The sequence below is a fragment of the Sitophilus oryzae genome, unplaced genomic scaffold (assembly GCF_002938485.1).
Source record: "Sitophilus oryzae breed Bouriz unplaced genomic scaffold, Soryzae_2.0 scaffold_1110_pilon_pilon, whole genome shotgun sequence".
Lineage (NCBI taxonomy): Eukaryota > Metazoa > Arthropoda > Insecta > Coleoptera > Curculionidae > Sitophilus > Sitophilus oryzae.
The window spans coordinates 830,074-845,796 of NW_022145739.1; the positions used below are offsets into that span (position 1 = coordinate 830,074).

Genomic DNA, 15,723 nt, shown 5'->3' on the forward strand with positions numbered 1-15,723 from the left:
TTCCAGGCCGCACAATTTCCACACTGATTTAAAATGTTTCTGTATTTTTTTCTTCTGATTGATAAAATCTGCACATCTTTGTGTCTGGACCGTCAGTCCCATCAGTTTTAAGCCGGCCCCACACGATGTGGTAAACATATTCCAACGTTGGACACATGCCACATCGTGTAGGAAAGAATTGCAGTATTGTCGAAGCCTATGCCAAACGATGCGGCCAACGTTGTTTCCAAGCCACCTTATCTCGGTTAATTTTGATCTGAGCAAAAAAAGTATAGAGATCATTTCTATGTAAAATTTGACGCTCCACAACTTTTATTTGAACTTTTTTTCTGTCTAGTTTATTTGAACGTCTTTTTTAGATCTTTCAAAGTAACTTATATCAATAACTATATAATAAAACAACAAATATATCAAAAAATTATAAATTTCAATTAAGCTTGTTTTTAAATTCACCCCGAAAAGGGGTGAAAAATATAAATGAAGTGTTTTTTTTTCGAATTTCAGGGAAACTTTACTTTGAAACAAATGTTTCAATAAAAGCTGTCCCCCAGCTTCTAGCCACCCTATCTGGGTTAATTTTGATTTGAACAAAAAAAAAGTATAGAGACAATTTTTATGGAAAATTATACGCTCTATGTATGTACCAAACGGCTGGTTTGAAGTACATTGTATGTAACTCGATTTTTGCTTAGAATTGAAGAAAATATACAATAATAAACAGCGGGTTCCATTTAAAAAAAATAAACTTTGATGTGCCACGACTTTATGGCCGACCCTGTATACTTAAATGTATTACTCGCTAACAGACATTTAAAACACCTATAACTTTTATATTTAAGTTTTTGCGCTACCTCATATATTTTGCCTGATAATCGACCGTTTCCATACATATCAGCTACCCTGTATTGTGTGACCAACGGATCTGTAGCTACGGGGTATCGGCAGGGGAACGCAGTTGTAAATAAAACACGCCCAATTTCATTCATAAAATAGACATGGGCGTACGGTGTTTTATGAAAATAATGTGCATCATGAATATAATATTCAGATTAATTTTTTTTTCAAAAAAATTATGCTATAGTTTTATTTTATTATTGATTAGTGATTTGCTAAATATAGTTAAATTTGTTAGAAAGCGAGTAATAATTAAAATTTGCACAAATAAAGTTAAATTCTACGTTCACTTAAGCATAATGATTTTTCATATGAGATTTCATCTGACCAAGAAAATTTTAGAGAGAATAAATAGTTACAATCACCAATATAATAATATTATCACTAATATAATTTTATGTATTAATGTAAATTGAAAGGTATATCGTTGGTTGGTTGGTTGGTTGGTGGAAGTGCCGACCGCTTGACGAACTCTAATTAGCAGAATAATGATTGTCGTTTAAATACCACTTACTCTGAGACCCTATCCCTAGGTATGATAAAATTGAATTGTTAAGTGTTTATAGTCATTCGGTGGCATTGAGGTAACGGGTAACTTCCGCTCTGCTCTTCCCGGCATCATCTTCAAGATTTATGTGGCTGTAGCCTCCTGGGAAACGATAACGTAACCCAAAGCAAGGTTATGTCGTACCTACTTGCTATGTAGGTTAACTTGTCATATGTTTCTTTGACTATTCTGGAGGATATCCTGGATATCGTATATAATTTCAGCACCGACATGGCTAAACAGCCATGGCTGTCAGTGATTATCGCAGTTTTTCGCTCGTAAGACGTCTCCTCGCTCAGCCATTCGCAGGCCTTCCAAATGGCATGTATCTAATAAATATATATATTCCAATGAAAAGTATACAATAAATATGCCTATTATTTTAATTACCTATAAAAGTATAGCTCTAAATCTAGTATGGACAGACTAGCGTTACTTAATGTTGAACATCATCAACTTAGTGTGTAGTTAGTTACTTAGTGTTGTTCATCATCATCATCATTAGTATCGCTATCATCATCAGTCTCGCTATCGTCATCTTGCCCTAAATTTATTATGAGGGGTTCGACCTCTTCCATATGTTGGTCCGTTTCCCAAAATTTATTTTCTATGTTTTTCACATGTTGACAAAACCTCTTCCAATCATCAGGGGATATCAAAGACATTGCTCCTTTGGTGACTTCTTTTAAAACAGATAATGTGAAATTGCCCGTTGTGTTTTGGCTTCTTATTAAAAACTTTAATCTTGCCCAAGCTAATTCGATTGGGTTTAACTCACACATATAAGGAGGTGTTCTCAAAGGAGTATGCCCATGCTCTCTAATGATCCGGTCTACTACATAATTTTTTTGGTCATCGGGAGGCTTATGAAGTAATACCAGATCAAAGAGATCAAATTTTCTGGCATTTGCGTCATGGTTTATCCCTAGAAAAAAAATAAATGTGATGTTTTGTTCAGTTACATAAATATGTACCTTTCTTTGTTAACCAGGCAATTATATCTTTTTTTAAGGATGACCTTGTAGGAGTTTTATCCTCCTGGACGGAATGGTATGGAGCATTGTCAAGAACAATAACCGATTTGGCCGGTATATTTGGAAGGAGTTTTTCCGTAAGCCATCGAGTAAAATTCTCCTGGTTCATTTGGCCATGGTAATCGCCTGTTGCTAATCCAGCTTTAAATATTAAACAGGCATTTTCGACAAACCCATTTTCTGAGCCCGCATTGACAATAATAAGTCGACCTAACATATACAAGATACATACATATATTTTAATACTTGTTAGAAGTTTACTAATTTTTGTAACAATATAAAATATGTATTTAAAAATCAAGTGTTTTGGGATAAATCGTTGCTCTTGAGTTAGCAGATAAACACTAAAAGCTTTTATTAAAGTTCCCTTAAATATTTTGAATTATTTTATTATGTGTTGCGAATAGAAGAAACAATTATCAAAAATAGTCCAAGATCCAATTTTAGTTCAGAGGTATATTTCGTACTAACAATATTTTTTTTTCTGTAATACAATTTTAGACACTAACTATTTTCAGCAAAAAAAAATCTTGGAAATAGTTATCTTTGGAAGCGCGGACAAAACATAATTTTACTCACCAGTAGATCCAATATTGCCTATTACACCAGATATAGTATCGCTCTGCCAGCACTTTTTAAAAGTTAGGTCATTGTCTACCCATGTTTCATCCAAATAGATAATACTTCGGCCCTCTTGGCGATATTTTCGAATTTGGCGTATATATTTATATCTCCAGTGCAATATATTAGGTCTCTCCATTAAAATTTTTCTGTTATTTTGGCATTTACGCCAAAAAAATCCATTTGATTTTAATAACCCCCTAAGCGTTTCCCTGCCAAAAGGAAAATTCGACTCTTCCTGCAATTTTTGAAGAAGCCTTCTAATTGTAGGGACGACTTTGAATTCCAGATAAAATCTATTTATCAAATTCCTGACCACTTGGAAATCAAAGTCATCGAGCTTTTCAACAGCAGTCTCACGTGGTCGTTTCTTTCCAGGGCTGGATAACATTTGATTGGGGTTAGTTTCCAGCCTTTTTTTGTCTTCTGTGTGTATTTTTTTTATAGCCGCTACGCTAACTCCGGTATAAAGAGATATCCGCTCAAGTTTACGTTTAAGCGGCAACTTAAGCGAACTCTCTGTAGCTTCTTCGTCGCAAACCCTATTATAAACACAAGGAAATAAATCAAATGAGATTTCATCCACGTTTATTTATACAGGGCCCGGCAATAGTGCGTCGGGCATCTGTAGCTCCTAGAATTAAAAAAACTTGGGAATTTTGTTTAAGTACAGACCTAAAGTATGTACTAGGATGTATTTCAGGAAAATATTTTAATTCCTATAGAGTGGCTCAAAAAAGTGTGAGTGGATCAGAATGATTTTTTTAAACGGAACACCCTGTATATTATTGCATGTTTGGCTCTATCTTAGGATTATGTAAAGTGATATGAAAGGAAGCCAAAAATGCAACAATGTACAGGGTGTTCCATTTAAAAAGATCATATCGATCCACTCATATTTTTTGAGCCACCCTATAGAAGTTAAAATATTTTCCTGAAATACATCCCCGTACATACTTTAGATTTGCACTTAAACAAGATTCTAGAAGCTAAAGATGCCCGACACATTACTGCCGGATTTTATTTTAGCTTAGCTAAATTATTGTCGTAAAATATGTGATTTTCAATTTAGCCCCATATTTTATTTTAATATTCTAATAATTAGATTATTATTATTCTACTTACCTATATACATTAGCTACTATTTCTCTTGTTTGGCTATGTAGCGTCTTACCCTTAATAAATTTGTTCATTTTAAAAGACAAATATACGATTAAACTTAATATTAATAATTAAAAACTACGAACGAAAAACAATATAACAAGATAACAAAACAATAAAACACAACTTAACTATTAAATATATAGGATAACTGGTAGAAAATAATGAGAAAGTAATAATGATCAAAAGAATGACACCGCCACTGGATATTTCAATAGGAATCAATATTTGTACTCTTTTCAGAAGAGACCGTGAAGTTGGGGATTACCCTAGCCAATAGGAAAGGCGTCAAAGCCATGGAAACCGCGTGGTAACAAATCCTGTGACGTACTCTTACCAATGATGTTCGATGAATAGGCGGCCATGCGCGGTGATGCCGGCTTGCCGATTATAACCTTGGAAAATCTTCAACTTTCAAAAAAAGCAGATTATACAGAATGAAAGAAATAAGTTATTAAATAAAACAGATCGAACAATATGCACTACGTTACAATTCCTTAGTAATATACGTAAAAATATATGCTGAACACATTATATATATTAAAAATATATTAAATTTATAGTTCATGTCTGGCAATTTTGCAATTTTATAGATAAACGTGGCAATATCGATTTTTTTTTCTCGCATTCCTTCCGTAGCTTCAGATCCGCTGGTCAAACAATATAAGTATGTGTATACAGGGTGTTCCTTAATAACATGCTAATATTTAAGGGCGTGATTCTTGGGCCTATTCTAAAGAAAAACTATGTATGTAAACTATGTACCTATAGGGAAATTAAAACAACTTTCATTGCACGTCATCAATGACACCATGTGTCGTCTTATGAAGTTTGCTTAGTCGTATTGAGGTCGTATTATGATGTGCAACGAAAGCTATTTTAATTTCCGTATATGTAAACTGTATGCCCTAAACAGCTTAATTTCTGAGAGGGTGGGAAATTTTTCTAAAAAAACTTTTTTTCATTATAATTCTGATTTTATTACAGATATCTTTATGAAACTTCATACACGTCTTCTTTGCATCAAAATATCTTTTTTGGTGGACAAAGAATTTTAATTATTTCAACCAGTGCCGTCGATACGGGTTTTACATTGAATATTTTTGGAGAAAAAAGTGGTACACCACTAACTTCTCTTAAAATAAAAATTATTTTTAAAATCTCCATTCATTTCTAAACATTTTTTTGTCTCTTGATGTTTTTTCGTTCGGCGCACAGTTTTGGTTAAAAAAATTAAAGTCGGTTTATTTGAGGGTAAAATCGCTAAAATTATGATGCGATGACTGTTATGTGGAAATAATTTCTCCATCGGCTGGAAGGAAATTAAGAATTGACCAGTGGCGGCTCGTGGTCATTATTGTAGGGAGGTCAATATCTAAAAATATTGCGTCGATCTTTTTTAAGACGCGCCCTCGGACGCGCCCAAATTTAATTGGTCTCTTACAAGGTACTTGTACGTTTAGTTAAAGGAGTATAAATCTAAAAATAAATATAAATTCTGTTGAAATGAAATCTACTCTTACATTTTTAAACAGGTGGTCTAGTGCCATTTAACTAAAAATCCAGTCAATGTTCTTTATACAAATTTTCCACGGTGGGATTTAAAAGACACTTAAATAATAATGTCACAAAAATATTGATACTTATATACACATACACAATTCTAAAAGTTTTATTTCGCATTTTTTTATATTTTAAGTCAATGCGGCATTCTTTCTCTAAACGTTTTTCAAAATTTAAGCAATTGTTTTCTTTTAACCGCACGATTTCACGAAATAAGCACCATGTTGTCTATTTTAAAATATCTATTCCAAAATCAATCAACAACAGTTCATCATTTATCCATAACCAGAAAATTATGAATTATTACCAATACCAACACAAATTTTGCACTACACCTCAAACACTCGGCTACGATAAAGCGGGAGACGGAATTTCTTTCGATATTAAAAATTTAAATATTGCTTTATATTGGCTAAACGACTAAACAAAACATTATACCACAGTTTAAAGAATATATAGGTACTAATATAGTATATATTCTTTAAACTGTGATTTTACGCCGATAAACGATACAAAAACCTAGGTTGTTTTATAATATGAGTTTTTATAAACACACAAACTGCCCAAACGGCGAAATTTTTCCAGCCATATGACTGAAATCCTTTGGCCAATCCTTGAATGGCCAATATAAACTCTATCTATCGCACCTTAACCCCCTGTTATTTTCTATACGTAGTATACCTTATCTTGTTGGCGTCACGAGTCGCGGCATTTGGAGTTTAATACGTGCAAAACATAGCGGGTACGAAGGACAAAATGAAATTTTGAGCGGCAGTAGAGAAAATGGGTAAAATAAAACGTTTTCAAGCAAAAATTGGACATATTTTTGAGAATAGTTTTGAATATCTTAGGATGGGGGGAAAAAGTGATTTACAAAAAGTATAATTTAAATAGGTATTTTCTGATTTTTTGGGAGGGCATCAGGGGTGGATGGGCCATATGGGAAAACGGGAAAATTCCCGGTGGGCCGGTGGAAAGATGGGCCGGTGGACCGGTCCCGATCAGAACTCAAAAAAAGATTGATTTAGTTAAAATTAAATGGTTAATCTTCTAACTAAAATTACGTAAGATTCTAGTGACTGCCTAACTAACTAATCAGTTTGCATCAATATAATGGTTAGTTGCTTTTAAACATAAACATCAATTTTTAAAATAACTAGGTATTGTTAGATGTTTTCCTCTGAGACACTTATAACTTTAATAAACATCTAATAATTTTGTTTGTTGTTCCATTTGAAATGATTTTTTTGTTTGCTTTCTGCAAATATTTTCAGGGCTGGTAGATATGAATAAAAAAACATACTATATTCTCTTTGCCGTGTTTCAAATAAGTCCAAAATAACCGAGTTATTAAAGTTTGAATTCAAAAATGATTTATTACTGATTTTTTAAAAAAAATTTGCCGCCTAAATCTTTCTGTATTTGCATCACTTTTTGTGCCGTAATATCAAAGATTAAGAAACTATACCGTGGGAAAATTTGCAGTGAACAGGAAGTTTTAAAAATTTTTCTAAAATATACAGGAAAATTTAAAAGAAAAAGCACGATTTTCAACATCTTTTTTTTAAAAAAAAAACTCATAGACGTGTCCTGGCACCTGGTGGTGACATAATATACCACACCTGAAAATATTTGCGCTTATTTAAGACTCATTCTGTATAGTTTTACCAATATTCTTTTATTAAAACACATTTATATCCACTGCTTAGGTATTGCCTAGGTTTTTTTCGTTTGAGTCATGACATTATCATACAAGATGCCAAATGTAGAAACTAGGAAAAGTTACGTGATGAGAATTATACCAAAATTAAGACACGTATACATGACGAGGCTGCTGCTGTACCAGAAAAAAGAGACTTTTTAAGCAAAAAATGCTTTTTTGCTTAAATTTTGAGAACCACTGGATCTTTTCTGTATTTTCTTTCATGTAAATTTAATATACTACCTATTGTCAGTTGGCAGATTATCAAGAAATTATGTTTTCTTAACTTAAAACTAAAAAAATTCCAAAAATTTCTTCAAAAAATTCCAGATTTTCGCAAAAAAAAACCTGATAGGCGTGTTTCTGAGGCCGAAATATACTACCAGTTAAAATACTTGCACTTATTTCCGGGACACCGTGTATATTAATAAATAAAATATGTTTCTTCGTTATGGTCATTTTGTTTTTGTGGATTCGGGCCGGTTGCCTGTTATTCCCGGGCCGGTTTGTACTTCTCCATCCACCCCTGGAGGGCATTGACCATTTGACTTTATGGTTAAGCCGCCACTAGAATTGATTTGATTTAAAATTTGGTTTTTACAACTTCGATTATTTCTAAGTGAAGATTCTTATTCCTCTCCTCTTCCCGAATATGTTTATACTATATAAATTCATATGAAAAGCATTCCTCGACCCAGAGAGCACAACGAACACATCTCACATTACCTCCACCAACGCACCGCTAGAAACAAAAGTGTGGATAATTAACTGGACCTTGGAATCTCGGCCCATTCATCTCCATCTCGATATTGCTCGGCATGTACGAGGCGCGTGAAAAGCCCCGACACCGGCTCATGTCAAGAAGGGCGAAAGCCCTACAGGGCAGGACGGGGGCTAGAGGGGGCAGAGGGGGTGGTTTCCTGCCTCTGGTATTCAGGGCTTCGGCTGCTGAATAGGTCGGAGGTGTTCGAAAATAACTAACTGGCCCGTTTTCTCAGCTACCTGCTATATCAAGTGCGAACGAGTCTGCTGTGTTTGGGTTTGACGATTATGCTTTGCGTGTGATATAAAGCGAAATATTATTTAGATTAAGATATTACTGATAATACTATTAAGATTTTCTGTATATAATAAATAAATAAATAATACACTCAGATGCGAAAAAAAAACGCAACGGAGAAATTTTGGTTAAATTTAATATGTTATATTTTTGTTATTTTTGGCCCTATTTACATGAATTTTTTAGCAAACTGTTTATAATTATATGAACTTTAAATCGTAAACTCAGTTTTTATAAACTTTAGTATTTGGTATATTATACAGGGTTAATCGAGGGGTTGTTCTTTTACCCTAACTTTAAAACACCCTGTGCAATAATTTCGTCTGCAAAATTTTCTAAAATATAATTTTACGGTCAGAACCATGACTCCGGAGCATTTTGTTTTTTGATTGATGTCAATACATGTTTTGGTTAATTTATAAGAGCGAAATGAACTGATCGTAATCAATTTGCAATTTTTTCAATTATAATTACTTTTTGACGTCATTTTTTAATATGACGAGATGGTAGATGGTTCTCGTGACTATTGTCGTAACGTCATATTACGCTGCATTGGATACTCTATACTAAATTAAAAAAAAACGTAAAAGACTACCGATACAGTCCTGGTTTTAATAAACGATAACAGAACTAACGATAATAAAGAAAACATCTGTAATATTCAAGAATACGAACAGAAAAAAAATTGTAAAATATACCCTAATACTTTGTGATGCCTCCATTGGCTGCTATAACTGCCTGTATACGTTCCTTCATACTGTCATTGAGGCTGCATATATTATACTGCGTTGCTTTCCCATTCTTCTTTAAGAACCCAGCGAAGTTCATTTAATGAAGCTGGTACCGCTTGCGACCTCTAACCCTCCTGCATTTTCCAAACGTCGAACATGATGGGCAGTTCATAGTAGTATATATTTCACAATAATCACCAAAGCCAGCTTGTCATATTGAAAATTGTAAATTGTTGGTGGCAAGTTCATTTCGCTCTTAAAAATTAACTAAAGCGTGTATTGACATGATCCAAAATGGAGGAGGATTATTTATAACAGGGTGTTTCAAAACAAATGCGAATAACTTCAGGGGGTGATTCCTTGTTCAAAATGAAGGGTAGTTTGCTTCATAAACGTTGGGTCAAAAGTCAACCATTAGGGAGATATTGCGGTACAAAGATGGCGGAAAAATAATGTTTTTATTTTTTATCTTGAAAACGAAAAGAGATAGAGTGATAAAATTTTATGGAAGCATTACTGTTATGAAAACACACTTTCTGGTAATTCTTTCACTTTTTTAAAATGAGTGGAAGGGGTTGAAATAAACTACCCCTATCATTCTTGTTAACGAAATTTAAAGAAAAATCTTATCAAACACATGCAAAAAAATTAATTTGGATAGTTTAGTTTGTTTAAAAACTTTTTTATCTCTTGTATTTTTTTGATAAAACTCACCGATTTGAAATTAAAAAATAAAATGTAAAGCATTACATGTCAGGACAAAAAACATTTTCTGATAAAGAATCTAGTGGGCTGCTGTAATTTTTTTAGGAAAAAATCTAGTCGGCTGCTGTTACTTTTTAGGATGTTCCTAATATTATTTTATTTGACATTACTCTACTGCAATACGTTATTATCTAGATGATTATTATTATCGTTATTATCACTAGATTCTTAATCTAAAAATGTTTTTTGTCCTGACATGTAATGCTTTACATTTTATTTTTTAATTTCCAATCGGTGAGTTTTATCAAAAAAAACACAAGAGGTAAAAAAGTTTCTAAACAAACTAAACTATCCAAATTAAAGCATTTGCATGTGTTTGATAAGATTTTTCTTTAAATTTCGTTAACAAGAATGATAGGGGTAGTTTATTTCAACCCCTTCCACTCATTTTAAAAAAGTAAAAAATTACCTGAAAGTGTGTTTTCATAACAGGAATGCTTCCATAAAATTTCATTAGTCTATCTCTTTTCGTTTTCAAGATAAAAAATAAAAACATTATTTTTCCGCCATCTTTGTACCGCGATATCTCCCTAATGGTTGACTTTTGACCCAACGTTTATAAAGCAAACTACCCTTTATTTTGAACAAGGAATCACCCCCTAAAGTTTTTCGCATTTGTTTTGAAACACCCTGTATATTATGTTGGAGGATTCCCATTCCAGGTGTCTTCCAAGTTATTCAGTTCCGCTTTAAGTTGGATTCCACTTATCAAGCAGAACGGTTCTGGTCCAGTTAATGGAATGTTCGCTCCTTTTCTAGCGAGATTGTTTGCTTCTTCATTGCCTTCTATCCCTTGGCGGGCTGGTACCCAGAGTTGGAAGACTTTATTTTCTTTTCTTAATTTGTTCAGCTTCTGTAGGTGTTCTTTAAGCAACTTCGAATTGATGGTTAATGAGTTGATCGCTTTTAAGCTCTCTTTCTTGTTTCTGATAGTTCCTATAAAAGATAAGTTTCACTCATCTTTGGATAGCGTAGATTTTTGCCTGAAGTATGCTAGGTTAGGTGTCTAAACACTCCTCTATCCATGTTGCTTCTCTGGATTTGGAAGTATCTGTATACCACGTTATGGTACGGTCTTTTACCTGCTGACCAAACGTTTCTCTCTTCCAAACCTTTATATTGTTCAATACCACAGTGAGGTGTTTCTCAAAGTTGTATATTCTTGGTATATCATCCACTGAGAGTTGGAGGAGTGTTGCTACTGTTGATATATCCACCGATGGTCCAATAGCTCAAATAACTCAAATAAAAGAGGCATTTAAATAAATCATTTTCAACATTCGAAACACTAAAAATGTATGTAAATTTATGTAAAGGATATCGTCAGCCTGGAGGATGGCTAGCTCTCCAAATAGGAACAGAGAAACAACAATACTCAGCCTCAGCAAGGTGCAAAGACTTGCTTGTCTGAGATTAAAACAGGGACAATAAAATCAATGCCCACTGCATAAATGGAGACGCTTCTGGATATTCCCTTTCTTCACATAGTGATCCAGGCACCGGCAAATAAGGCTTTCGTCATCCTTACTTGGAGTGTGGTAGACAATGATTCAGTATTAAAACTAAAAGAATTTCGGACTTCCATTGTCTTTATTTATTCGGAAGTCCTAAATTCTTTTAGTATTAAAAATTAATCCTCTATAAGAAGTATCTAACAGAATCGGTAACGACTGATACCAGATTAGAAATTGGATTATGGAGAAACTAATAACACATTCCCGGAGCGTCTCGAGGATAAACCCATAGAAAAATTAGCATATAATTGCTTGTTAAACTTGAACCCCACATTCGGAATTATTTAATCAATCCGATAAGCGTCATCGCTGTCTCTGTCGTCGATATAGCTGTTTTCCCCCTCGTAGCACCATTCTTTCTCTTTCACATAGAGACCCGCTGTGTAATTTTGATGAACCTTAGGATCCGATTTAACCGATTAACGATTTAAGATGACATCTTAGTACCTATTACCTATACAGGGTCCGGCAATAGGGCGTCGGGCATCAGTAGCTCCTAGAATAAAAAACTTGGGAATGTTATTTAAGTGCAAATCTAAAGTATGTTCTAGGATGCATTCCAGGAAAATATTTGGACTTCTATAGGGTGATATTTTTTAAAGGAAACATCCTGTATATTATTGCATTTTTGGTTTCTTTTCAGATCACTTTACATAATCCTAAGATATGAGTAAATATATTTCGATATATAGTTTCAGAGATATTAATAAATAAACAAAAAATATATATTTTTAGATTTATTAGGTATTTACTTTAGATGGTTTGGGTACTTACTTTGTGCTATAAATATGGTAATCTTAAATCATACAGGATGTTCAAAATTTTATGCCAAACTTTCTAAAATATACAGGTTTGTTCACCACATACGACATGGAGTATTGTAGCTAAACGATGAGATTTTTACAAATTGTAAGTTTGGGGTTCGTTGAAGGACTATTAGAGCTACAATTTAAAAATATTTTTACAAGATACAGAGTGTCCCAAATAAATAAAAAATATCAAAGTTGTATTTTTTTAAATGGAACACCCCGTATATTATTACATTTTTAGTTTCTACGATTAAAATAAAGGTAAATTTGATTAAGGTTTATTATACTTAAACTTTACCGTTTTTGAAATATTTTCAATTTTGTGAAATTGTAGTCAAAATTTTAAAGCTTCATTTCTCCAAGGGTATCAATGTTTTTAATACTAAATATTTAATGAAGTTTATTTATTGATCAGTTATTGTGTTGCAATAATAAAAATAATAGTACCTTATACACAGTGTCTAAAAATTTATTTTAAATAATTATTAGCTTCAAACGGCAATAACTTCTTTAATTTAAATGGAATGCCCTATATATTTTAGGAGAATCAGATGCACAATTAAATTGTCTATCAAATTGTATTATACCATTTTTTACCTATCCCTTCAAGTTTTCGTAGAAAATGCATTTTCTTCTAAATTAGACCTCATTTATCAATATATCTATGGAATATTGACATTTTAGATTGTTTTTAAAGCAACAAATGTACAAAATGTACAGACTAGTAATATTATCGTTTTTAGCAAAACGATAATATTACTAGCCCATTTGTATGCAAAAAGAAAACTATTTAAATCTTTATAAAAGGGTATACCATTAATTAAATATAACACCATTATTTCCGCCCATATACTAATTAATGACATACTTAATTGTGTTCGCTAATAAATTATTATAAATAAATGTGGATTTTTGAGTCAGAAATCAATATAATAATAAGTTATCAAATTAAAGCCTTTGTTGTTATAAATAAGCATTTATTAAAAAATGAAATATCATTTTTAAGATGTTACTTTTTATCACACTGTCTAATGCCCATGCAAAATTCAGTTTTTTAGTATTTGGAGCAATTATTATTAATCAACGCAAACAGTCAGTTAATGTAGTTTGAATACTGGAATCATATTAATTGGTCCTCTTTAACAAATATTTAAACAGTTTTTTTTTATTTTTTAATGAAATAAACGAATTATATCGACAATATTAGTATCTGTCTCTTTAAAAATTTGATACATCTTTAAAAATAATCTAAAATGTCAATAGTCCATGGATATATTGATAAATAAGTTCTAAATTACAAGAAAATAAATTTTCTACGGAAACTTAAAGAGATAGGTAAAAAATGGTATAATATAATTTGATAGACAATTAAATTGTGCATCTGATTCTCGTAAAATATACAGGATGTTCTATTTAAATTAAACAAGTTATTGCCGTTTGAAGCTAATAATTATTTAAAATAAATTTTTAGACACTCTGTATAAGGTAGTATTATTTTTATTATTGCAACACAATAACTGATCAGTAAATAAACTTCAGTAAATATTTAGTATTAAAAACTTTGATACCCTTGGAGAAATGAAGCCTTAAAATTTTTACTGCAATTTCACAAAATTGAAAATATTTCAAAATCGGTAAGGTTTAAGTATAATAAGCCTTAAACAAATTTACCTTTATTTTAATCGTAGAAACTAAAAATGTAATAATATACAGCGTGTTCCATTTAAAAAAATACAACTTTGATATTTTTTACTTATTTGGGACACTCTGTATCTTGTAAAATTATTTTTAAATTGTACCTCTAATTGCCCTTCATCGAACCCAAAACTTACAATTTGTAAAAATCTCATCGTTTAGCTACAATACCCCGTGTCGTATAATAATTTTTCTTCGTTTTTTTTTTAAATGGATCACCTTGTATATTATTTTCTTAATAGATTGATTTCTATTCTGGTTCGATTGGATATTTCAAAATTTTTAACGGTTTCGCAGATAATCGTGGTTTGTAGAAAATTTTCAGTAAATTTTTTCAAAGCCACCCAATCATTTTTCTCTCGTATTTTACCGTTGAAAGAGCCATAAAAAATAATACTGCGTGTATCTGCGAAACCATTAAATATTTTGAAATCCTTTAAATACAAAAAATGTTCATGTTTTAATTCTCCATCTAATAAAAAAATCATATACAGGGTGTCCCATTTAAAAAAGAAACAAAGAAACATTATTTTATATTTTAGAAAATTGTGTTAACTATAATATTCTTTGGTTTGGCGTAGAATTTTGAATGTCCTGTATGATTTAAGATTACGATATTTATAGCAAAGTAAGTATAAACCATCTAAAGTAAATAGCTGATATAGATTTCAGGACAGTTCTTGTATTTGTAACAATTATTGTAATAATTGGTTTCGCATGCATAGGTCATGACTGGTAGTACACATTGGTGGAATGTTTTCTTCTTTAGATATTTTTGGTCTATTTGGATATCTCTATCTATACGTACTACCACAAATTGAAGAACAAGAACTCACAGAGGTGAAATTCTTATGGAAAATAAAAGGAATAAAGGAATAAAAGAAATAAAAGGAGAGAAGACCGAATATGAAATGAACTAAAAATACAACCATTAAAAGGAAAAGTAAAAGTATATAAAGACAAATGGAAGAAACACCGCAAAAACGCTATGATATCAACAGGAAGGAGATTCCAGGAAGGAGAATTGGACCACCAATACAGAGATGGTGAAGCAGAACAGGTTTTTACACCTAAACCGGATAAGGAATTAATTTTACTACTACTACTACTACTGCAATTACTCAGAAGATGGTTACGCAAGGCGTTTCCTTTCATGAGCTTTTCTATGACTGAAAAGCCCGATACGTAATGTTATCTCTCTTCCCTACTCCGAACATTCAAAAATCTCATTGCTTTATTGCCTCTTTACTTTTTGGTTGTCGTTGTTAACTGAGTTTACAATTTCTCCATTTCGTTCTATTATGTGCTGCTTCTTTCCATTGATTCTGCCTGCTTATCCCCTTTCAGTTTTCGTGGATAATATCTTTGTACCTTATGATTTTCCCACCCGATTTCCTCTTACCGTCTACAAGCTCACCGTAAAGAAGATATTCTGGTAGGCGGTTTTTTTGCATCTTACATACGTGACCAGCCCATCTTAAGCGGGATTTTGTCACCATGGCTTCAACGCTCTCGCAGCTAGCTTTTTCAAGGATTGATACGTTTGATTCTTAAGAGTTGTTTATGGTGTCTCTGTTGCAACTTGTTTATTGCGACCAATCCTTTCATACAACATTTTTTTTTCATA

General features: G+C 32.3%; 1 protein-coding gene across 1 annotated transcript in view; it reads right to left on the reverse strand.

The window, feature by feature from the left end:
• Positions 1-1,917: 1,917 nt before the first annotated feature.
• The window catches only part of LOC115881383, a 33,444-nt gene continuing 19,638 nt past the window's right edge, over positions 1,918-15,723 (reverse strand). Inside the window, exons 2-3 of the mRNA XM_030898844.1 lie at positions 2,416-2,685; positions 1,918-2,366 (exon numbers count right to left, since the gene is read on the reverse strand). Of these exons, the coding sequence (XP_030754704.1) occupies positions 1,918-2,366; positions 2,416-2,685 (719 nt within the window). The remainder of the gene's footprint in view (positions 2,367-2,415; positions 2,686-15,723) is intronic.